Source organism: Labrus bergylta, chromosome 13 (genome assembly GCF_963930695.1).
Source record: "Labrus bergylta chromosome 13, fLabBer1.1, whole genome shotgun sequence".
Classification (NCBI taxonomy): domain Eukaryota; kingdom Metazoa; phylum Chordata; class Actinopteri; order Labriformes; family Labridae; genus Labrus; species Labrus bergylta.
In genome coordinates, this window is record NC_089207.1 from 21,411,296 (window position 1) to 21,436,480 (window position 25,185).

Genomic DNA, 25,185 nt, shown 5'->3' on the forward strand with positions numbered 1-25,185 from the left:
AGGCGTGATCGATATGTTGTTTTTTCACGAGGACAACATTTCCTCTCTCTGTTGTCCTGCAGGTCCTCCTGCCGTCGTCCGCTCTTTCAGCTACCTGAGCTTCAACCTGTGCAAGTGGTGTGAGTCGTCCAGTCCTGTGTGTGAAGACCGCGTCTGCACCAGTAACTGCTCGCTGAACTCCTTCTGCAACGTCACCGAGGAGATCTGCATCGCCATATGGTCAGTGGACTTCTTATCATGTTGTTTTATTTCTTTCTAACTTATTAAACTTCTTTCTAACTTATTAAACTTCCTCTCTGTAACTTGATGGATCGTACCTGAGAGTTTTAGGACTCCAGCTGGATTTGTGTCTTTAAATTGTTGTTGGTGAATCCTTCCTATTCTTGTAAACATCAACATCCAAACAATATGTAATGATCTAAATGATCCTAACATGGCTTGGAGATACTTTATTTTCTAATTTCCTGCTGTATTTTAAAGTCAGATTTGTGCTGAGCTCTGTCCTTTTTCTGGTCCTGTCTTTGTGATTTAGCGTGTCGCCTGCTCAGTCTTAATCTCGTTATTGCTAAACAAAAGAAAATAAATAAAAACAGTATGTTCTGAAGCCCTTGGTGTCCCACAGAAATGCTGAAATCTCACTGTGCACTTCAGCTGGATCCCTGAGCCAGCAGAGTCCACCACAGTACAGCTAAGCTGCTTCAAAGTGTTGTTGATCAGCACCATGAAACATCCTCGAGTCATCTCTCTCTACTCGCTACTGTTGCACAAAAAAACATGTGACTGCTATTTTTCACATTCGATTTCAAGGGTTCACACGGTTGTTCCATGCTGAAGACAGCATGACGACCCTCCGGAGCTTCAAAGCTGTCGGAGCATTCAGACTCCGCTGGCATCACTTTCTTCAAGTTTCTGCTGATTCATGCTTTTGTTTGGATAGCAGAGCAACACTGGGATCCCCCTCGCTGCTCCCCTCTCATTTCCTGTTTGTGTCAGCCTGCCAGCCCCTCCCAGATGGCTGCAGGAAACCAACGATAAGAGGGAGTGAACGGAGAAGAAAGAGCGAAGAGAAAAACTCTAGTTAATTCAGATCAAAGTTGATAGGGAGCAGCTCAGACTGTCTTCAGACTCATAATGTTTGTGTTTGCTGCTCTGCACAACTTTCACTTCATCAAACTACGGGTTAAATTCAGTTAATGCACCAGAGGCTGCATCCACAAAACCTCCTGGGGCTGATGCTCCTTTAAGAGGAACAAAATCTGAAGGCAGATTAACTTATTGATACAATCAGCAACCGACAAGAATCACTTCTATGTTGGTCAAAAGTTACATCAACAAACATTGGCATATGATGTTTTTTGAATTATGTGACACAAGTCTGACCTGAAGGATGTTAGTTTCACGGAAAGGCTGATCCAGGAAGTCACGTGACATGATATAAAAATAATACATTTATATCTCAATCACAATATTCACTTGTTTAAACCCTGTGTTGGATTGATCCATGAATGTTTTTCTTCTCTTTTATTCCAGGAGAAAGACCAACGACACGATGACGGTTCACACAATGTGTCATAATCCCTCCTTGCCACTAGAGGGCGTGGACCCCGGTCTGCTGCTCAACTTCACCTCAAGAGAGTGTCACATGGTCCCACAGCCTGCAGATGATGGAGCCGTGATGGTCTGTGGTTGTCATGGAGACCACGAGTGTAACGACAGACTGATCTTTGACAAGGGAGCCAACGGTAAGAACATGCATGGATGGATGGATGGATGGATGGATGGATGGATGGATGGACGGATGGATGGATGGACTGATGGACAGATAGATGGATGGATGGATGAATGGATGGATGGATGGATGGATGGATGAATGGATGATGGATGGATGGATGGATGGATGGATGAATGAATGGACGGATGGATGGATGGACTGATGGACAGATGGATGGATGAATGGATGGATGGATGGATGGATGGATGGATGGATGGATGGACGGACGGAGGGACGGACGGATGGATGGAGTATAAGACCAATGGGTGAAAGTATGCTTCGAGACATTTCTGTATTGGATGGATATTGTTGGAAGGCTGGATTCACGGATGTGTTGAATGGACAAATGGATTGGTGGATTGATTAAGAAATTATTGACTAATGGATGCATGAAGAAGATTTTAGATTGGATGGCTCAGTTGTTGGATGAGGGAATTTTGGATAAATGGATGGATGAATTGGTTTCATGGTTGGAAAGGGTTAATGGATAGGCAAAGGTAATGATGCATGGATGGGTTTGTGGGTGGGTAGGTACATTTTAGATTTATGTTTCGGTGGGTGGATGGAAGAAGGAAACATTGGCAATTATTTGCAGGGTGGCTGGACCTCTTGTGGGACAGACTGATGGAAAGATCATCAGAATAAAAAAACGTATGTTCGACTGATGAAGAAATACTTCATACATGGTGTTCGGATGATCTATAGAGAATGTATTGGATGGATCAATGGTTGGTTGGTCAAAGAAACTTTTAGACAGATGTATAGATGCAGGGAAGAAGGAGATATTAGAAAGATGGCTGGATCGACACCAAGACTAAGGCCCTGATGTGAAAACCTAAATGGCAGTAAACCCTGATCCCTTTTTCTAATTATTGGATGCAGGACACAAGCGAGACAGTTGAATTTATAGATAATGTTGGCTTTAAGGTGGATTTATTTTTGAATGGATGGATGGATGGACAATAACAGAATGGTTTGAAAAATGTCAGTATTTTTTCTGTTCCTGCAGGATTTTCCAAGCTGCAGAGTAAAGACGTGATCCCGGTGGTGGTCGTGAGTTTGGTGCCCCCTTTCCTGGTTGCCATAGTTGCCACGGCTGCCTTCTACTTTTACCGCACACGCCGTCCTGACAAACCCAGCCCTCCTGTGCGCCCTGACTGGCCCACCAAACGCACCCCAGATCTCTACCAGGCTTTTGACTTGCCATGTGGGGGTCTCGGGCCTAGACGTGATGGTGGAGGTGGTGTGACAGGTCCTGGTGCTGAAATGGAGGAGTCTAATGCCAAGTTGCCAAACAATGACAACATCAGTGACATGACAGCTTGGCAGGGACATCTGGCTGAACCACTGCCCATCAAGCTGGAAGCTGTGGTGGGGAAGGGGCGCTTTGCAGAAGTGTGGAGGGGATGCCTGCTTGACGGTGAGAAGGGGGGAGTCAGCAGTTATGAAACTGTGGCAGTGAAGGTGTTTCCAGCTGTAGAGTACGCCTCCTGGAGAAACGAGTGCTCCATCTTCTCAGACCCAAAGCTGGAGCATGATAACGTGGTGCGATTCTTTGCAGCCATGGAAAGGGGCCCGCCTGGCCACGCCCTTAGGAAGTACTGGTTGGTTTTGGCCTATCACAGCCTCGGGAACCTGCAGGACTTTCTCTCTGCAAACATACTCACCTGGGAGGAACTTATTGCCATGGCAGGCAGCATCGCTAGAGGATTGGCTCATCTCCATAATGACACGACTCCCAGCGGGGTTCCAAAGGTAAGCTCAGTGTTAAACTCCCAAATTCTCCAGAGCCTGTGAATTCAGGCACTCACTGGTACCCACTAAGCTCATGAGCTCTATGCTCTGACAGTAAATACTTAAATAGATCAACAGTTAAACCCCCTTGTTCATCTGACTTTAGTGCATTGACAGTACTAATATCTAATGAAGATTTGGTCTTGGGCGCGATTGCCAATATTTATGGATTTCCAGTGTAGCCAGCTGATATCTGGACAACTGATGTCAAATACTTGACCATGACTTCCTCTCTTGTGTGCAAGTCATTGTTCATAGTAGGAGTATACTTTATTTATTTGGAGAATAATTGGAGTGGATACAAGAAAATCTATCCATGGATTATTCCTTGGCATAGATATATGCTCGTAAATTCTAATCTAATACCACTTCTAATTTGAAAAAAGAGTAGTTGTCATGAGAAAGCTGATGGGTTATAGGATTGCATTTTGACTTTTATAATGCCCCCAAAGCCTTCTCAGATCACTCACAGTCTGAGCACAATGACAGAAAATACATGTCTATGATCTGTGAGCGTGTTCGTTACCTTCTGCTGCCAGTTTTATTTTGTGCTTCGAAGACTCATGAACCATTTAAAATGTTTATGTGGCTATTTAATATCTCTGATCATGTTTAATTCTTGGTGAGTTGCATTTTTTGCTTCTTGATGACGGATGTTGCTGGTTGCCTGTGTTGCTGTAGGTTCCAGTTGCCCATCGGGACCTGAAGAGCAGTAACATTGTGGTAAAGAGCAGGAAGGAGTGTGCTCTGTGTGACTTTGGTCTGGCATTGAGATTGGACCTCTCCCTTACTGCTGACGACTACGCTAACAGTGGACAGGTAAACTCTGGCAGTGGATACAGGCATCATAAAGCAGAATCCACATCTGATAGTTTGGTGCTCATTTGATTGGACTTGTTTGTCTTGTCCAGGTTGGAACTGCTCGCTACATGGCTCCTGAGGTCCTTGAGTCAAGGGTGAACCTGGAAGACCTTGAGGCCTTCAAGCAGATGGACGTTTACTCCATGGCTCTGGTCCTCTGGGAGTTAGCATCTCGCTGCGAGGCCATAGGTGGTAAGAACTGTTCAAATCTATAGCTTCAGGACATATTCCAAAAGAAGATGTGACTTTTACGAATGATCCTTACTAAATCCGTACTGGGACTTGAACCTGCGACCCTCCAGTTCCTAACCTACAGACAGAACTGCTATCATCCGAGAATTCAGGAATTAATGTGTTACAAAGATGAATTGTAAAACACTGCTTGTTCTTTTTTACTACAAACTTTTATACGTGTAGTTGCAGAGGTAAAGAGCTACGAGCCAGCGTTTGGCTCCAAGGTTTGTGAGCAGCCCTGTGTGGACAGCATGAGAGATCTGGTGCTCAGGGACCGAGGACGACCGGAGATCCCCTCAACGTGGACGCAGCACCAGGTCGGAGACAGAAACAACAACAACCTCACATCTTTGATATCCTGTCTGTTTCTCTTCTGCTGTCTAACTCTCCTCTTTCCTCCAGGGGATGGGTGTCTTCTGCTCCACCATCACTGAGTGCTGGGATCACGACCCTGAGGCCAGACTGACGGCTCACTGCGTGGTGGAGCGCTTGAATGCCCTGCAGCAGGAAGAGGAGGAGGGAGGAAGGCAGGAGGAAGAGGAAGAGGAGGATGTGAGGAGAGGAACTGACAGAGAGAGTGATAAGGAATCAGAGACACCAGACAATAATCAGAGTCCTTCCTACACCACTGCTGCTTCATCACCCTCTTCCTCTTCCTCCTTTCAGATCCCTCAGCCAGACTCACAGACAGAAGGAACAGAGGTTTCCCAAGATTCCCTGGTTCACTCTGGTTCTGTGGTGTAAACTGTGCACCTCATCATACAAACACTTTGGGCCTTTTTCATCCTGTTGCTGGCTGTGTTCCCGTATTTCTGTAATGGGACCAAAGAAACTGAAGGACTGAGTAACCTGACTGTAGTGGAAAATAATGCAATTTATTGACTGACACCATGAAGCCGACCCCATCCAATGGAGTTTACCACTATAGACACTCTGACAGCATGTTCGCCGATCAGCTACGACTTAAATATAGTCTGCGGATAATGATAGCGAAAGACTTTGGTGATGTACTGACGTAACCTCTAGTGCCTCAGGCAGGTTAAAAACAGTGTAAGGGTGACTGTATTCTCAAACCTCCAAACTGGATCCCAAACTTTATCAGGTGTATTTTTTTCAGAATTGGGAATAATTACTTAAGCTCTTAGCACGTACCAAGTGCACCATTCAATGACCGGATATTTAGGAGACAGCCTCCTGGGGCTCGTCAGAGGAGAGACAGATTGTTTGCAATATGAGGAGCGAGGGGCAGAAAGCAATCTGACGCAATGCAATCATGTAACCCATTGACAGTCATCCGAGGACATTAGCTTCAATCAATGTCTTTACATAGATATCAGCATGCAAGTGCAGCTTACAATCTGTAAGTAACTTGTCACTTCCCAAGCTGCTAGTTGGACTAGGCAACGTGATTTAAATAATTATTTTCTGCTGGCTGCACCAAAAACCTTGCAAAGTTGTCCATAGTTCGATGGGTTTGTATCTTTGTTAGATGATAGCCAATGGGTTTCAGGTTGGTTGCACAGGTCTTTGATCATTATTAGGGCTGTCAGTGTCGCATGCCATTTTGTCCCTTCAGGCTCACCGTAGATAGTCGTCCTCAGTGTCTCCCTGTAGTCTCAGTGATGTAAAATAAGGACACTGCTGCGTCTTTGAATGTCTCATTTAACAAACTCTCAGACAGCTCTGCTGACGAGTCCAAAGTAATATCCACCTTATGACATCGCACGTTGACCTTTGTTACCGTTCCTTTGAGCTGTTTGACTTTACTTATCAATCCATGACGAGTTCCCTTTTCCGCGGTTATGTTAATGTCGGAACATTTGATCTACAGGAAGTTAGTACTCTGAGTTAAAGACAGTACAAGAATACAAAAAAAAGCACAACAAAAATGCTTTTAAATGCAATATAATGGAATTGCAAACATTTGATTAAATGAAACGTTTGAAAACTGAAATTCAAAAATCTATCGTTTGACAGCCCTATGCATTAAAGTATTGGAAATTAATACTCAGAGGATCACCAAGGTGTAACAAAATGCCTTTAGCCATCCTTCAATACTTCAAGATTCTTCACCAAAAGACACAATATAAAAATGCTGATGTGAGATGTGTCAGAGAATCTCCAAAGTTAAAACAGTTTTTTTTACCAAGGAGAGAAATGGATACCTGAACCTAAATGTTATTACAACTCATTCAACCAAAGCTGAGATTAAGTTTGGACCACAGATCCAAGAGTTTAAACTTGTTATCTCTATCAAGAGATAAGTCAAGGCTGAATAATCAGCGATCTTGACTGGACAATGATCTAACAGCGCAAATACAGATAACCCTGCAGAGAGACGAGAGATTTTAGTTTTCTCCTTAGGATGTCCTGAAGAGACAGAAAACCAAAGACTGAGTTCATGCTTTGAAGGATAAAATCACTTTTGACTGAGCTGTAATGGAAATCCTAAACTCTCCTGAGGACGTCAGTCCTTTTTCTGCGGGCGGAGATCTACACTTAACTGTTTTTTTGTTGTATGTGAATTTTCATTTTGTTGGAGCTGGACTCCATATTTTTTTAATTGCTACTGTTTTTTTATCACTTGTGTAACCTACATGAATAAACTGTAGAGAGACTCTTTCCTGTGCTGTGAAACGTGTTTCTGAACAAACATCTGATTCAGTTCTGCTTTTTCCAATGACAACATTTCTTTAAAGGACTTACAGATTTTTACACAAACATCTTAATCTTCTGATGCAGTCTTCTGCCATTTTTCAGCAGCTTCCTCCTTCAAAATAAAATACAGACTTATACTGTACTTATACTACTTAAAATATAATCAAAGTGAGGAGAAACACCAAGCGGCTAAACGGATAAAGCTCATTCTAAAACAAGGGTGAACCTTCTGTTGGCTTTTACCCGTGGACGTGGAGTTGGTCTGCTTCCTGTTGGACAGGCAGGTGACAAACACCAGCGGTTAGCTTGTGCTAGCGTGCGTTGGCTTTCAGTGTAGGTACAAGCAGTAAACATACACACTAATTCCTGCAGGGGGCGGAGCTTATGGGGGAGGAGGGGCCCAGTTTGAATGTTGACTCTGCCTTTAAAGAACAGAGAATCCAGAGACAAGATTTAGTTTCTACCCGACAAGAAACACAAAAACAGAAACCACTAAGGGAACTCAAATGTTTGTTAATCATTTTGTAATAAAGATTCTGTTATTGATTTGTAATTTATGATTCTGTCTGTGAGGTTTTAATAAATCTGTTTTTACACTCAAGTTCTGAGTAAACCATATGAAACATCTCTGAAGAGTTTATTCAGTTGTCTCTTAAAGTTAATCAACCTTTCAGTATAGTTGAGTTCTGCCTCATTTATCTTGTTTAGCCTGAAGACGAGATTCTGAATTCACCATGGAGCATGTTGTGATGGATAACCCAAATTATTTAATTTTGTTTACTGAAGTTAAGATGAAGGAATAACGTGACATTATGGAAAACTGACCTATAAAACTTTGTGATATGAATCAGTGAAGACGTGAAAGCTTAAATAACAATCCCAGCTTTAAAAATGTCACATTCTTTCTGAATCATAAAACGTGAACGTCACAGAGAACACAAATGAAAGAGAAGCTAAACCAGCAAATCTTTACAACACTGTCTTTTAAGTTTGGGGTCGTGATTTAAAACAGGACGTAATGGGTTGTGGTGGTTCAGGACACTTTAATAAGGCTGTGTGGTTTAGGAGACACGACTGATTTTCTCATTCTCAGTCAGAGACCACAACACAGAGAAGTCTGAGCAGACACGCCCGCTTATTACTGCTGCAGAGCTGATCTTTCAACATGAACAGAGCTGAATATATTTCTGGATTTTTACGGATCAATCTGCTCAGATAAACGCTTTGATACATAAAAACACCAAAACGCTGCTGACAGAGCAGAGGCGTTTCCAGACTGTTTCGCTTGGGGCTACAAAACTTGCCTCCTGACTGATTCAGGGTAGCATGAAGTACGTCTGAATATCATCCATTTTCCCCACTATATCCTCCGCTTTGAATGAGTTGATTCAAATCGATCTAAAAGAACAATAACTTCCAACAGGGCGCCTCTCTCATGTCCACAGAGCGGCCTGCTCACCTGCTCTCACCAGATGACCTCGGCCCGCTAATTTGAACTTTAAACAGTACTCAATTTCCCTGACAGGATGAGTCTCACTATGATGTTAAGATCGGCCTTCCTGAGCAGAGTCAAAGAGGAAAGCATCAAAGGAAAAATGAAGGTAATCGGACGACACAGAGCAGCCTTTCATCGGCTGCCACAGACGCTTTCGTCTTCAGTTAAACTGAACCGTTGGTCTACAGCTGATCACATTTAACTCATTAGTCTGTAAGTTAATCAGGTTTTAGTGTCTGACTGAAACAAGCTGTGAGAACCAACCTCAGTCCAACGGGGTGAAAGGTCACGTGCTACAAATCAAAACATGGACCAAGATGAAGTACGTTTGCCTCTGCTCCAGGTCTCTGCCTGTTCATCATGAGTCTGGTTCTGTTCAATGTTTCTGCCTGTTCAACATGAGTCTGGTTCTGTTCCAGGTTTCTGTCTGTTCAACATGAGTCTGGTTCTGTTCCAGGTTTCTGCCTGTTCAACATGAGTCTGGTTCTGTTCCAGGTTTCTGTCTGTTCAACATGAGTCTGGTTCTGTTCAATGTTTCTGCCTGTTCATCACGAGTCTGGTTCTGCTCCAGGTTTCTGTCTGTTCAACACGAGTCTGGTTCTGCTCCAGGTTTCTGCCTGTTCATCACGAGTCTGGTTCTGTTCCAGGTTTCTGTCTGTTCAACACGAGTCTGGTTCTGCTCCAGGTTTCTGCCTGTTCAACACGAGTCTGGTTCTGCTTCAGGTTTCTGCCTGTTCATCATGAGTCTGGTTCTGATCCAGGTGTCTGCCTGTTCATCATGAGTCTGGTTCTGCTCCAGGTTTCTGTCTGTTCATCATGAGTCTGGTTCTGTTCCAGGTTTCTGTCTGTTCAACATGAGCCTGGTTCTGTTCCAGGTTTCTGCCTGTTCATCATGAGTCTGGTTCTGTTCCAGGTTTCTGCCTGTTCAACATGAGTCTGGTTCTGTTCCAGGTTTCTGCCTGTTCATCATGAGTCTGGTTCTGCTCCAGGTTTCTGCCTGTTCAACATGAGTCTGGTTCTGTTCAATGTTTCTGCCTGTTCATCATGAGTCTGGTTCTGATCCAGGTTTCTGTCTGTTCATCGTGAGTCTGGTTCTGCTTCAGGTTTCTGCCTGTTCAACATGAGTCTGGTTCTCTTCAACGTTTCTGCCTGTTCAACATGAGTCTGGTTCTGATCCAGGTTTCTGTCTGTTCATCGTGAGTCTGGTTCTGCTTCAGGTTTCTGCCTGTTCAACATGAGTCTGGTTCTCTTCAACGTTTCTGCCTGTTCAACATGAGTCTGGTTCTGTTTAAGGTTTAACGTTGGGTGTTTGTTATTAAATAAAAATATATATCTATTACAACAAAGAATATGGTCTAGACCTTCTCTCTTTGTAAAGTACCTCGACTTGAGATAAAGAATAAGCGCTTTACAAATACAAATCAATTAATTCATATTGTTACTTAATCATTTTTTAAAATAATCTACGTGGCTGAGTGAGTGCTCCTATTAAGAAGCGATCTTTGGACTTTCGCTGCTGCTGGTCGAGTTGAAAACCGTACAATGAGTTGTTGTCTGAGTGGCTCATCTTACTTACAGAAGATCTTCGGAGCGCAGGTCCTCTCCCCTCAGCTGACAAACCAGGACCAGCTGTCAGGCAGATTTTTACCGTGTACCGGCCGGTGTGACCTCCATCACTACTGTCATCCACACACGGATTAAGAAATGGCACGTTTTGCGGGATGCTAACATGTTCTGATTCACCCTGCGAGCGATGAATGAACCGAGCACCGAGCGGACCGGACCGGCGGAGGTTCTGTTGACGTCGGGCTGCGGAGCTCCGCTTGTCGGGCTGGCCGGAGGATGGAGCCGAGGCTGATCGGGGATGGGAAGCCGTCCGTGTCCTGGATCCTCTGCCCTGTCCTCGTCTTCTCCGTCCTGGCCGTGGTCGTGAGCTGCCATGGGACGTGCAGACACCGAGTCCCCGCTCCCGACGAGGTTATCCCCGGTTCTGATTTGTTCCTGTCAACGAAGCTAACTGAGCTAACTGAGCTAACTGAGCTAAATACAATATTATGTCAGCAGAGGAGCTAGGCTAACTAGCAGGCTAGCTGTGCTGTCTAATTAACTGTTTAAATTTGTCTGCAATTCGGGATTAAATAACTTCTGTACGGTGTCTTGTATTTTGATATACTACATGGCACCCAGTAGAACATATTATGATTCAACAATGATGTTAAATATGTCTTGTAATAGTTATTAAGTACAAATCTGAACCTAAGAATACTTTAGCTTGTCGAGTTAGCTTCCGAAAAGAGATTAGCTCAACAGTTAGCCAGGAAGCTAACAGGCTTAGCAAACGCGTTGTTAGTTATCGGTGAAGTAAACTATTTAGTTACACTTATTTTAATTTACAGTTTATTAAAGATACAATTTGAACTGTTGACACAACTGAGCGTTTTCTTCTAAATCATTTCACTTAAACTGAACCCATCTTTTGCCTGGGTTCCCCTAGCAACAAGAGGAAACACACTTCCTGGTAAATCTCTTCAGAATAAAAGCACCAACTTCTCATCCTTTTCGTAAACTTAAACCCTAAACCTTAATATTTAGCACTTAATTGTGCTTAATGATATATGAAATAATAATAAATAATAAAAAACGTAATATTGAAAAAATGCATCGAGTCTTTCACTCTCTAAGTTTTGGAATTGCAACTACAAGAAATATATTATATTTAGTTTTCAGGACTGGATATTCATGCTCAAAAGTTTAATTGGTCACATAAGTCTTATAAAAATAAATATTAAACAAGCAAGCATGTTAGGCATCCTCATTCAGACATAAACTTAATTTTTCATTTAAAAAAAAGATAGAGTATTAAATTAAGTTCCCACAAAATTAAGGTGACATATTGTAGACCGAATTCAAAACACAAACATACTGTTTGAAAGGAGGAAGAGATGCATCTTCATAAACTAGAATACATCACTATGTACATTAGTTTAATGTGGAGAACAGAAACACCTGTTTGTTAATGAGTTTAACACCTGCACAAACTGCATCCTCAGAGTGATCCTGCATAGATGGATCAACACAGACTGAACATTATAACCCTCTTTTTATTGAAGCTATTGTAAAATGTAGACAGACATCCATATTGCCCTGCCTGAGTCATGACAAATAAAAACAACAAAGTGTCTGAATATTCTTCTCATGTCCTCCCGGACTCTTTCAGGTCGTCCATCATGTTTACCTGAAGCCTGAGCGTCTGACTAAGAGAAGCTCTCCTGAAAACCTTCAGCTGAAGATAAAAATAATCTACGACTACAGCGTGGACCTGTAAGTTCCGCAGCAGGATGTGACCTTTAACAGTTAATATTCTCCGTCATCAAAATTCCTACAACCCTTGTTAGAAACACTTTAAATCAGTGATATGAGATGTAATGGATCTGATAGTTTCCTTGTGAAGGTGCAGTTGTATACGCACTGAGGACAGTTCATGAGTGCAGCTGATGCTTCCTCTCTCTCTCTCTCTCTCTCTCTCTCTCTCTCTCTCTCTCTCTCTCTCTCTCTCTCTCTCTCTCTCTCTCTCTCTCTCTCTCTCTCTCTCTCTCTCTCTCTCTCTCTCTCTCTCTCTACAGACTTCCTGCAGACAAGAGACGACTGGTGAAGGTGAGGAACACCCGAGATCTCAATGTGTGCAAAACGTTTATGGTCATCGTGTTTTTATAGAAAATACGAAGAGTTGTCCTCATCTGGTGTGTTGTTGATGGTACCATCCAGTTGCCTTCAGATCTCCTGCAGCTACGATCTCATCTTCAGCTGTGGCGGTTTTTGTTTGTGTCTAACTTTGTTTGATTGTTGCTGACCTGCAGTTGTTAAAATGAAACACAACTTTATGTTTGTGTGTGTTTCAGGATAAGCTGTTTCCTCAGGCCATCGATTACCTGCAGAGAGCCTTCAGCGTGAGGCGCAGAGTCGGGCCGGTGCTGCTCAGCAGGTATGTGGATGATCATCTCTTCCGGTGTGTGGAATCTATAACTAACAAGTTATGTACGACATACAGTCAAGCGAATGTCATAAATTTGACTTACTCAATTAGAAAGATTTAGACCCAGAATAATCGTGTTTACATGAGGCCTAGTGTCTGGTTTGACCTGTGAATGCTGTCAAAGGGATACTTGAAATGTGGTTGTATGACGTGCTTCACATGCTTATTATTTTTAAAGATTTATTTTGGGGCTTTTTGTGCCTTTATTATAGAGACAGTGGATAGAGTCGGAAATCAGGGAGAAAGAGAGTAGGGAATGACATGCAGGAAACGAGCCACAGGTCGGAATCTAACCTGGGCTGCCCGCTTGGAGGACTATAGCCTCCATACATGGGGCGCACGCTCTAACCACTGCGCCACCAGCGCCCCCAGTTGCGAGTATTTTAGCTACAGGAGTGACCTGTCAGCTCGGCCCCTTTTAGGAGAGACCAGCAGGAGTGCAGACACTGAAGCTGGCCTCGGTCTTAGTCTACGTTTTCCCCTCATGCTTGTTTCTAAACCGTAATGCAGACTTAATGAACCTCAGTGCTTGTTGTCTTTGACGTCTCAGACAATGTGCGACCAACCAGTACCTGAGGAAGAGAGATGACCCTCACCGATACTGTCAGGACGCCTGTGCAGACGTCACACGCTGCGGCCCTGTCCTTGTGCCACAGCACCACCTGCAGGTCAGAAAGAGACACTGAAGATGTGAATGTGATGTTTAGAAGAAGAGCTAAGCAGATGCTAACGGCTCAGAGAGGCTAGATAACATGCTGATTAAGGCTTTGATCACTGGCTCTTGTGTTGTTTTCACTCACAGCAATGTAAGGTGTGCAGTGAATCAGGGAAGTCGTGTGGCCCCTCGGGACCCCCAGACGGACCCGGAGTGGCGGGGTCTGACTTTGTGCTCTACGTCAGCGGCATCACCACGGAGCGCTGCGGGCAGGAAAACATTGTGGCCTACGCTGCATACTGCCAGCTGGAGGCCGAGCTGGACAGGTGAGGAGGTCGACACGAGGAGTCCCCATGTTGTTAAATGAACTCTGCCATCTTAACTTATATGTGATTTATTTTAAGACATGTTTAAGAGTGTTTCCTCAGCTTCCTGGTTTTGTGTGTGTGTGCGTGTTTATCCGTTCCCATTCAGACCTATAGCCGGCTATGCCAACCTGTGTCCCGCCATGATCTCGTCTCAGCCTCAGGAGTTTGAAGGGATGCTCTCCACTGTCAAACACGAGATCATCCACGCTCTGGTCAGTGCAGAAACATTTTCCCTTAAATCTCCTTCAAACTGCATTTTTCTCTTTTCAGTAAATAGTCAGATTTTCTTTAATGCAATCGTTACGGTAACCAGATTTCAAAGTTTTAAACGCTTCAAACGATGTGAGAGCAAAGATCAGGACACATCAGAGTAAATACTGAGGAGTTCTGTTGGTGTAAACTACATTACTGAAGTGCAGTTCCTCTTCTGTCCACCAGGGGTTTTCAGCTGGTCTGTTTGCCTTCTATCATGACGATGAAGGCAGACCTCTGACTCCTCGCTTCACCAGCGGCCTGCCCGCCTTCAACGAGAGGTGAGCTGAGTGTATCTGTAGATGAGGAGAGGTCCATTCCTATCTGGTTCTGTGCTGGTTGTGATACCAGTTAAAGCTCCTGTGAGGGGCTTCTAGCTGGTTCTAATACAAACAAGAGCACACAGACGGATCTCGAAAAGTTGTTTTTAATGTCAGACATGCAACACAATGCAATAACAAATCCAGCTTCCCAGAGCAGAAGGTCATCAGACAAAGCATCTACAACCTGATGCTTCGTCCTCCATCACCTTCAGTCTAGAAGAGAGCAGCTCCTCAGAAACAGAATCTGGTGCAGGAGCAGAGAACCTGAGACTCTTTTCTAAGACTTTGGGGACGGATAAGAAGAAGACTGAAGCTTCCAGCATGTCACATGAAAACAGTCACACAGTGTGAGGGAAGCAGGTTCCAGTACATCCTTATGAAAAAGAACATGTCAGGGATTTCTTCTACGAGAGGTCAATGCAGGCCGACTATGTCATACAGAGTACAATGATGAGTCAGGGTTTTAAGATTAGTACTAAACCTCAGTTCTCCATGATGAGGAGAAGATGTACACGCAGATTTAAAACATCACCGAGATGAATCAGGGGTTTAAAAGTATCAGCCGTCTTTGTGAAGCAAGAGAAAAACAAAAACTTAAGTGTGTGTGTGTGTGTGTGTGTGTGTGTGTGTGTGTGTGTGTGTGTGTGTGTGTGTGTGTGTGTGTGTGTGTGTGTGTGTGTGTGTGTGTGTGTGTGTGTGTGTGTGTGTGTGTGTGTGTGTGTGTGTGTGTGTGTGTGTGTGTGTGTGTGTGTGTGTGTGTGTGTGTGTGTGTGTGTGTGTGTGTGTGTGTGTGTGTGTGTGTGTGTGTGTGTGTGTGTGTGTGTGTGTCAGTCTGGGTTTGTACCAGTGGAGCGATGCGGTGATAAGGAGGGTCAGCCGGCTGTGGGACATCAGAGGAGGATCAATGGTTCGACACCAGGTCCATGTCCTCGTCACTCCTCGGGTCGTGGTGAGAAACTCTCTCTCGCTCTGTATGTGTTGAAGCCAGTCTTTGAGCATCGACTGCTTCCTCTTATAATCCTCATTTTACAGTTTGTTCACATTTAGTCTGTAAGTATTGAGTTGAGAATGTTTCTGTTTTTGTTTCCCTCTTTCTGTGTCTCTTTAAGTTGAATGCTTCTGTTTTGATCCTGAAAGTCGAGCAGGGTCAGGGGTTGTTAGTGAGCCATGGCTACAAACCTGCATGACATCTGCTTTCTACATCACAGATGAAGCGAGGCTCATTGCACGATGTGTCCCTGTTGAATAAACAAATAAAATACATAAGCAGTTCACCAGCTGAAGGACGAATTGAGAATATAACGAGTTTGTCTGAGCTGTGTGTGCTCTCGCTCCGTTCCAGGAAGAGGCGAGGAGACATTATAACTGTCCCATCCTGGAGGGGATGGAGCTGGAGAACCAGGGCGGGACGGGGACCGAACTGAACCACTGGGAGAAGAGACTTCTGGAGGTAAAAAAAAAAAACACACACACACACACACACACACACACACACACACACACACACACACACACACACACACACACACACACACACAGTGTACGTCATCGGTCTTATTGTGTTTTCTCCTCCTTGGTCAGAACGAGGCGATGACAGGCTCCCACACTCAGAACCGGGTGTTCTCTCGACTCACGCTGGCCATCATGGAAGACAGCGGCTGGTACCGGGCTAACTACAGCCTGGCTCAGAGGCTGGACTGGGGCCGCGGCCTCGGCTGTGACTTTGTCATGAAGAGCTGCAAGTTCTGGATGGACAGACAGAGACAGAGGTCACTGATACAGTCTATTTTATGATATCACAAATGATCTATGCTGTTTGAAAGCAGCCGCCAGACTTTAGGACTTTACTGATCTGTACCCTACAAAAATATCATCATTTATCTTTTATTCACTTTTTAACAGTTTCTCATTGATCTTTAAAATCAGAGATCACTTGTCCCTAACCTCACCCTGGATGTGTTGTGTGTGTCATTGTGTCAGGCGACACGCTGTGACTCCGTTCTGCGACACGGTGCGAGCGTCTCCTCTGCAGCTCACCTGCAGACAGGACCAGCTGGCTGTGGCCGTCTGCAACCTGCAGAAATATCCCCAGGAGCTGCCGCTGGAGTATCAGGTACATCAAACCAAATAACACATTCATTATTATAGTTTTCCCTCACAGTGAGTCCAGGTCCGCCTGCTCTAAGAAGCACAGTGCTGCACCCACGTTGAACAATTTGTAGTAAATACATTCTCTCTCTCTCTCTGTGTGTGTGTGTGTGTGTGTGTGTGTGTGTGTGTGTGTGTGTGTGTGTGTGTGTGTGTGTGTGTGTGTGTGTGTGTGTGTGTGTGTGTGTGTGTGTGTGTGTGTGTGTGTGTGTGTGTGTGTGTGTGTGTGTGTGTGTGTGTGTGTGTGTGTGTGTGTGTGTGTGTGTGTGTGTGTGTGTGTGTGTGTGTGTGTGTGTGTGTGTGTGTGTGTGTGTGTGTCAGTATTTTGACAGGATCCCCGACGTGTCAGCTGATCAGTTGTCGTTGTTCGGCGGTGCGGTGGAGATTGCAGATTTCTGTCCGTTCAGTCAGGAGTTCAGCTGGCACCTGAGCGGAGAATATCAGAGGAACTCGTACTGCAGAGTGACCGAGAACCAGCCGGGTAAACACGCGCACACACACGAACATGCACACACACTCAGTGGCACACACACACTGCTAATAGTGAGGCTAAAGTTATCGTGTGTGTGTGTTCAGACTGGTGGAGGAACTACGGGGCGGAGCAGTACGGTCCCGACTCGGTGTGCTTGTACCAGAAGTCGGCGTTCGTTATGGAGCAATGCACGAGGAAGATGACTTACCCAGACTGGGGCTCCGGCTGCTACAAGGTAATGCCGTTAAACCGCCATGCATCCACCCTCAGACACGGAGCAGTGTGATTAATTTAACCCTGTGTGTGTGTGTGTGTGTAGGTGCTGTGCTCGCCACAGGGCCTGACCGTGTACGTTCAGGACCGTTCCTTCCTCTGCGTTCGTAAAGGTCAGCTGCTGAGCGTCAGCGTGCGGGTCAACGACTGGGTTTATAACGGCGTGCTCGTCTGCCCCGCCTGCACCAGCTTCTGTGAAGACTGCCCCCTCCCCCACCAGATCCCGCCCATCAACGCCTCCAGGAGCAACCCCATTGGTCAGTGCGTCCAACTTTATTTTTCCATGTAGAGCTTTGAATCCCACAGAGCTGGTGACGTGTCAGTTTGAGGAAGAGTGAATCAAGAACTAAATATTCTCCAGTTTAAAGTCTGCACACCGTGCGCGCAGACCGAGAGTCTGTCAGTATGAACAAACACATTACTGCAAAGCATCAGTGCCATCAGGTGTTTAATCGATGTTCAGGTACACTGAGGAGCAGAATCATCCCGCTGTACAGAGCTGACGTTTCACTAATGGTGTGGAGCCGTTGCTAACAGTAGCTAGCGTGTAGGCGTTACTATGGTGACGAGAACAAACTGAAACTTCCTGCCAATTCTTCATTTTGCCGCCTTGCAGTTTGACAACAAGAGGCTCCAGCTGGCTTTTTGTTAAAGCGTCCATCATGTGTGCGCTAACGTGAGGTTAAACTTACATCCATCACTCGATCTGTTTCCATGACGACACAGTGATAAGAAAAATGTTAGAGACGGGATGTTTTCGTTTGATGACATGCCATCTTCACACTTTGTCTCCCCTCCATCTTTGAAAAGCTTGTGTGTGTGTTTCAGACCCCTGCTCCAGCTCTCCTGGTCTGGCCTTCACTCTGTGGCTCCTCTTGCTCAACCTGCTCCCTCTAGTGGCCGGACTGCTACTCTGCGACTGCAGCTGATACATACGCGCACACACACACACACTCACACACACACACACACACACACACACACACACACACACACACACACACACACACACACACACGCATGCACACACACACAGGAAGCTGGACCTTTTACAGACATAAACACTACTTTGTTCCCTGCCAGAGGGATCAAGACGCCTCCTTTTCTTTCTCATTCCTCACTCCTTCGTCGTCATTTCTGATCTCCTTCATTCCTTCCTCAGGACTTTTCCTCCTTTCCTTCTTTCCTCATTCCTCAGACGACTGTTCCTTCGTGTCCCACCTCCTGAGACACATCTGAAGCTGCATTCAGGTGTCACTCGCTGAATCACTCCTCAGCTCTGTCTGTCCCTGAGTGGCAGCAGACAGGTTTTTACCTAGAATGCACAGCTCTCCCCCTGATGGGCTCATCATACAAACCAAAATCAGGATTTTTCCTTCAGACAGAAAATGACTTTCCTTGTTTTTCCTAAACGTACGTGAGGATCAGGAGGGACAGATTGGTCACCCTCACTGCGTCTCAGATCAAACCAGGAGGATGGTTTGGATCTTGTTCCCGGGTGCTCGCTGACTCTTTAAAAAGATTCTTTCTGTTTTTAAAAACAAGTGACCGCTCCAGACTCCAGAGAGGTCAGTGCACTTCATCTCAGCATCAGGACCTGTGCAGTGTGGGGTCACCTGGTGGCTGCAGGAGGTAACTGCTCCTATTTTAAATCTTTCACCCTGAGAACTTGTGACGTTATTATGACACTTTTTATGGGCAGGTGTGGGCGGAGCTTAGCTCTCAGGCAGGTGTGCTGAATGTGAGGCAGGTCTGCTGCATCACTGTGTCAGGTGTTTTTATTTTTTAATCTACTACAGACTTCACCTCTTCCTCTGAAACGTTTAGTTTTCTACACAACAAACAAAAAAGCACCTTTGGTGCTCAAAGGTCAAAGTTCAGTTTTAAACATCAGCTCAGATTTCTCTCTAAATTAACGTGAAACGTGGCGACAGCGGTTGTCATGGTAGCAGCTTTTTACACTTTGATATGATTCTCTTAAAAATCTAACGATATCGATACCTGTTTGTTACCACGGCAACAAAAACTCCTAGACACACAACATTAGTGTTTTTAATCACCAGATGTTGCAGATAAAGTTCTTCACATTGTCCAAATTGCACAAAGACGTTGGCAAAGCTTCGGTTTGAAACGTTGCCAACGTATTCATTCAGTTTAGACGCCGCTCGCTCTCAGAAGATCTGAAGTATTTTTGAATATTCTGTACTTTCGATACTATCGATCATTACAGTAACAGATCGTTTTAAAAGACGTGGAATCAAAGAGTATGGAAGTTTCATAAATGTTGACGAGCTCAGTGATGGAACAAAGTGAAGCCGGTATGGAAGCGTTCAGAGGACGGACAGGTGAGGAAGAATAAGCCATGAGAACACGCACCTGCTGCAGGAGCTGTCAATCATAGAGAGGTGTCAGGTTTCAGGTGACCAACAAGCCATAGTTTGATGATGCTGAAATTTTAAGGTGTAAAAGAGAAGCGAGATATGAACTCAGTCGTTTGAGGGCCGCAGTGATTTCTGTCCCCGTTCTCCTCCTCTCTGGAGGTTCAAAGACGAGGTCATGTCAGAGAGGCTTTTAGCCCTCTCCACATCTCCACCAGTTTCTGCTCATAGTGGAGTTGAATATCCACTAGTTGTTGCCCTGTAAGTCCTGAAATCATACAATCGACAGGCGTGACAACCTCCGGGTCTCATTTTAAGCACTCGTGATTCAAACCACTCAGAAGAAAATAAATCTTTATTTCAAATGACATTTCAAATGTTACCTTTACCTCCAGTCGACATTCAGACTGTTTGTGACGATTGTTTGATGAAGAAAATCCTGACAGGCAGCTGCTCCTCTTTCATTTAAAGTTTGAGCTCATATTTCTTTTAGATTTCTGATCAAATCATGTACATACACACACACACACACACACACACACATACACACACACATACAGACATACACACACACACACACACATACAGACATACACACACAGACACATAAACATACACACAGGCATACACACAGACACAGAAACACACACACAGTTGCAGTGACCAAGGAAACATGAAGCTTTATTTAAGTTTCGCCTCAAACTACGGAGCACTATCTGTCTTCTTCTGTTGTGCTTTTAGTGTAGCATCATTTAGCCTGTTAGCATGTTAGCTCTTCAAACTGCAGCTTCCTGGTTTTAGAAGGAGGGGCCTTAACGCTGAAGGACTTCTCTCTTTGTTTATTTATTCTGATCCATAAATGCAGATTTCTGTTAGTGTTTCTGAGCAGACGACCAGCTGCTTGTGTTTATGTTTACAGATGGAAATATTATTTATATGACGCGATGACTGATTTAAAAGAGCATTTCACCTCAAACTGACAGTGTTTTTCTTTTTATTGATTGTTCAACTTTTTCTTTGACAACTGACTCGACTGACTCGACGAGTTGGACATTAAATCTGAAATCCCTACAAACAAATGTTTCCTGCTGTGTCAGAAACTTTTGACAGATTTATTGAAATGTTCTTTTTTTTAATAAAAGGGCTGCTTTTTACGACTACTCGGAGACATTCATCTTTGAGAAGAAATAAATAAATGCTGTCTGAATCCCACAGATGTGTTTATTTTTTAAATTGCCATGTGTCCCACACTTTCTGCTGCACCTGAACGCCTCATGATGAACAGCTGCTGCTGTGTTCAATAAAATGTGCTCAGCTGGAACATTAACAGCAGCTCACACTTGTCAGACATTAAATTAATAAAGTGTGAAACAGGAACAGAGAAAGAATAATTATGCCGAGCGGCTTCATTTATTTCACTTTGATATGAAAATCAGAACAGAGGGGTTAAACTACCACAGTGTAAAACTGCTGTTCTTCCATAAGCCCAGATAATTTCATCGTCCAATCAGAGAGGACTATTAAATGACCTTTTGTTGTAGTTAGAAGATTTCACCACTAGATGTCACTGTTATTTAAGAAACATGCTGCTCACTGATTGGTCACGTCAAGTTCAAACCTCAATTCTGACATGTTTAGTTTAGTTTGGATGTAACGCTCTACTAGTTAAGACGAACCTTACGTCTCTATGGTAACCAAGCAATGACCCCGCTTAAGATACAGACTAGTTTACATGAAGAGTTTAGTGCAGACTCTACACCGTTCAGAGCCGCTGACACAGGGCGCTGAACAATTCATGTCTTGATTTAAAGTAAAAAGAGATTTATTTTCAGTCCAAACAGCAGAGCACCAGATGATCGCTCCTCGGAGGGGGGCAGGGTCACGCCCGTGTCCCTGTCTCTCTGATCCACAGGTTGCCCACCTGAGTGCCGAACTCCATCCCGTCTCTGCGGTGAGAGAAGAAGAGCTCGGGGTGACAGGAGGTGCAGGGGGTCACAGACGGACGCGCTGTCACCGTGTCGTCGTGGATGTTCTCCGGCAGCACGCCGCCACACTGGAGGAGGAGTCTGAGAAGGGAGGTTATTCAATTTAGAAACAACGTCAAACTAAACTAAAGGCAGGTCCAAAGAGAGCGAGCTTCATTCAACTCTGACTTTAGGCTTTACAGACCGGATGACCCTGTGACCTCTGTTCATGGTTCATCTCTCAGCAAGAAGCATTTCAGATAAATTCAGTGCGTGTCTTGCGTACCTGTTGGCGAGCCGGATGTTGACGTGCGGCATCTCTGACTCGAGGTCGGGGACACAGTCGGGGTGGATGCTGTGAAAGTCGAGCGCCTGATCTCTGACCAGAGTGAAACAACACGCCCCCACCGACGGTCCCACGGCAACCAGGATGTCACTCACACGGCAACCAAACTCTCTCACCATGGCCTCCACCGTCGCCATGGCAACCCCCATCAGGGTGCCTTTCCATCCTTACGACAGAAACACAGATACAAAATTTAAAAAAACATTCATACCAGAAGAAGGAAGGTGATTTTAGAACGTCTGTTATGTTTCTACCTGCATGTGCGACTCCTACCACTTTAGCCACAGGGTCGGCGAACAGGATCGGCATGCAGTCGGCTCCCGGGGCGGCGATGACCACACCGGTCTGGTTGGTTACCATGGCGTCATAACTCTCCGGCTCCTCTTTCCCCAAAACCCAAACGTCAGAGGCGTGATTGACCTGCAAGAGACAAGAGAACACGAAGACGCTGTGACCTTGAAGATGATTTCTGTTTCTCGTCCTCCACGACGGCAAGCCGACGACACTTTACAGAAAGCACAAATAACCTCCCTCGTGCTTCTACTGTTGGACGTGTAGCGTGTCCCATTCAAGTTAGAAACATCAATCATTTCCGTTTTCCACATTCATCACAACAACTGTGCTGATGACTGAAAGTACCTTGACCAGACGGAACTGCTCAGAAGGGAAACCCGCGTGGAGGGCCAGACGGCGTCTGTTCTCCGTCACCACGGCGATGGGGTCCCTCCTCCGGCGGCTGCTGAATAGGTTCAACGAGGACATGGTCGGGATCGAGGACACGCCACCGCCACGCGTGCTGAAGCCGTGACCGAAACATTCTAAGAGGAAAACAAAGAATGATCATTTCTTTCATATTTATATCATCAGACCAAACTCCATTCAGAAATCTGCAGATTTAACAGAACTGATCTCATCGGCCAGATGAACCTTTTCTTCCAACTCTTCATGACGTGTTAGCAAAACACCGAGTTAAAAACAAAACATCGTAACACTCCGCCTCATTCAGACGAGTCCTCAAGAAGGGTTTTAAATACGAATCACTCTCACAGTAAAAACCGTCTTTTTCTGAATGAGGTCTGGTACAGGGTCCACATCCTGTGACCCTCACTTCATATATATCACGTTTAATGTTTGTGGAGTTTCAGAAGAGAAGCAGCGATGTGACAGAAAGCCAGCACGACTAAATAACAAGCAGACGTAAACATATGACGTCTTTATATGTCAAAAGTCAGATAAACACAGCGTGATTAATGTTTCTGTAGAAAGAAGTGTCTTTATCATGATGTGTAAATGGACTTGAAATTGCAAAGACCTGTTCTACTCTTCTGACTCCTCAAAGCGCTTTCACACCACAGGATTCTAACGGCTGCTGAGTAAGGAGTCCATCAGTATTAACTCATCCATTCACACACCCACGACAAAGCAGCGGGACCAACTTGGGGTTAAGTGTCCTGCCCAAAGCCACAGTGAACATGTGGCTGCTGGAGCTGAGGATCAAACCCCCGACCTTCAGGTTCAGAGACGATCGACTACAGACTGATCCTGTTTAGAAGAACACTTAAATGTTTAAAATATTACTTTAATCTTTTTGCTGTGTGCTTGATGAACGTTTTAAATAAATACATTTTATCAGAATCAAGATCAGCTTTGTTTGTGTACATAGACGAGGACATTGCTCTCTTTCTTTTATTAATAATAAAATATAAAACTATTAAATGGATATAAAAAAGCCTTCAGAACAGCGAGGTGAGGAGTGCAAAAGATGCTGAAACACAAAGTGACGTCACAGGTGGTCTATTTAAAGGAGGTAGATGAACAGTGTTCAGTGTGCAGACAGGTGATATAACAATTAAACGGTATTTATTTAACGTGTTTTAATTGAACTGACCTGGGATCAGGGTAGACCTGAGGACTCTCAGCTCTCCTCTCAGCGCCGGAAGCTGCCGCACAAACGCGGTCACGTCTTCTTCTACGTCATCAGGTGAGTCCTTGTGGGCAGATTGTGTGCAGCTGGCACAGGTGAGGTCGACCACCTTGTACTCGAATGTGTACACGGCGGTAAAAAGTAGCTGCTGGTACATCTGCAGCACCTGTCGCCCCCGCGGGGACGTGATGACCCGGACCGAGCTCTGGTCCAGCTGGTCCAGGGTCTCTTTAAACCGGTACAAACTTTCTGCTGTGGAGGCCGAGTCCAGCACGCATGCGCTTTTTCTACCATTACTGCTGCTGCTGCTGCTGCTGCTGCTGCACGAGCTCAGGTTTGAAATGTTGTTTGAGTTTCGGTAACGCTCCCCACACAGCAGGAAAACCCGCGAGCCTGACTCGGACTCCTCCCGTAGAGACTCACCGGTGCACGCGGGGCAGCAGCCGTAGGTCAGGTCTATCAGCACGAGCGCAGACATGACGGACACTGAGGGTGGGGGGGGGGGGTTGAACGTCTCCGCACAACGAGGAATATTCACTGACAGATTGTATCCGGTGCTCCCCGCGGTAAGCATATTTATCAGACACAAACCGAAACCGCAGCTCGCTCTGCACTTCCTGGTCCCGCCCACCTGCAGCATGGCCCCGCCCACTCTGGAAACTCCTGACAGGTTGGAAACACTGGCCTCAGCCGCTTCCTCTGGTTCTGCCGACGGTCAGTCACAGAAACAGAAAGATGTCCCGTGAGTTCAAATGTTCACACTCTCACAGATGAAGTCCGCACGTGAACTTCATTAACAGATAGAAACTTTATTTAAAAAGCCTCTTTGTACCTGAACAGCTGTACACCTGCAGTCTGTCTGTTAAGCTGTGAAGACTCCTGCGGGTGTGTGACTGTGAGGCAGGTAAAGAAGAGGAAGTCTGAGCTGTGAGTGTGTAAGCAAACCACCTGAGGAGTTAGAGATGTTGGAGTTTCCCCGAGTCAGCACGATCACACAGTAAGAAGCTCCACACTCAGACTTGTGGCTTTGAGAAACTCCTCATGAACTTTGGGAACATTTCTCTTGTTGTTCTGGAGTTTAAAGAGGAGGAAGTTATCACTATAAATACTTTAACAAAACTTTACAGAATAAACCAGAAGAGACAACTGAAACAAACTGAGCTGAAGAAGAAGACAAAATCTCTGTGTACTTTTAGTTTGTTTGTTCTGGATTGTGACGCTCGAGTCGTTCCAGCT

At 45.0% G+C, this 25,185-nt stretch overlaps 3 protein-coding genes across 3 annotated transcripts in view; 2 read left to right on the top strand and 1 right to left on the bottom strand.

The window, feature by feature from the left end:
• Positions 1-7,278, top strand: part of tgfbr2l (transforming growth factor beta receptor-like) — a 13,039-nt gene extending 5,761 nt beyond the window's left edge. The window contains exons 2-8 of the mRNA XM_020635433.3: positions 63-219; positions 1,531-1,742; positions 2,781-3,526; positions 4,247-4,384; positions 4,477-4,618; positions 4,844-4,977; positions 5,063-7,278. Coding sequence (XP_020491089.1) covers positions 63-219; positions 1,531-1,742; positions 2,781-3,526; positions 4,247-4,384; positions 4,477-4,618; positions 4,844-4,977; positions 5,063-5,404 — 1,871 coding nt within the window. The 3' untranslated portion in view covers positions 5,405-7,278. The remainder of the gene's footprint in view (positions 1-62; positions 220-1,530; positions 1,743-2,780; positions 3,527-4,246; positions 4,385-4,476; positions 4,619-4,843; positions 4,978-5,062) is intronic.
• A 3,105-nt stretch (positions 7,279-10,383) lies between these two features.
• Positions 10,384-20,927, top strand: lmln (leishmanolysin-like (metallopeptidase M8 family)). Its single transcript, XM_020635432.3, has 16 exons — positions 10,384-10,790; positions 12,031-12,134; positions 12,437-12,467; positions 12,713-12,795; positions 13,397-13,514; positions 13,649-13,827; positions 13,976-14,081; positions 14,308-14,402; positions 15,276-15,393; positions 15,787-15,894; positions 16,026-16,213; positions 16,425-16,557; positions 16,914-17,073; positions 17,169-17,299; positions 17,384-17,594; positions 18,166-20,927. The coding sequence occupies exons 1-16, from the start codon at positions 10,656-10,658 to the stop codon at positions 18,264-18,266; spliced, it is 2,001 nt and encodes a 666-aa protein (XP_020491088.1). The 5' UTR covers positions 10,384-10,655; the 3' UTR covers positions 18,267-20,927.
• A 171-nt stretch (positions 20,928-21,098) lies between these two features.
• Positions 21,099-24,741, bottom strand: lacc1 (laccase (multicopper oxidoreductase) domain containing 1). Its single transcript, XM_020635434.3, has 5 exons — positions 23,914-24,741; positions 22,665-22,843; positions 22,280-22,445; positions 21,966-22,191; positions 21,099-21,781 (listed from the first exon to the last, which is right to left on the bottom strand). Exons 1-5 carry the CDS (start codon positions 24,587-24,589, stop codon positions 21,595-21,597), a joined length of 1,434 nt encoding a protein of 477 aa, XP_020491090.2. The 5' UTR covers positions 24,590-24,741; the 3' UTR covers positions 21,099-21,594.
• Positions 24,742-25,185: the final 444 nt, after the last annotated feature.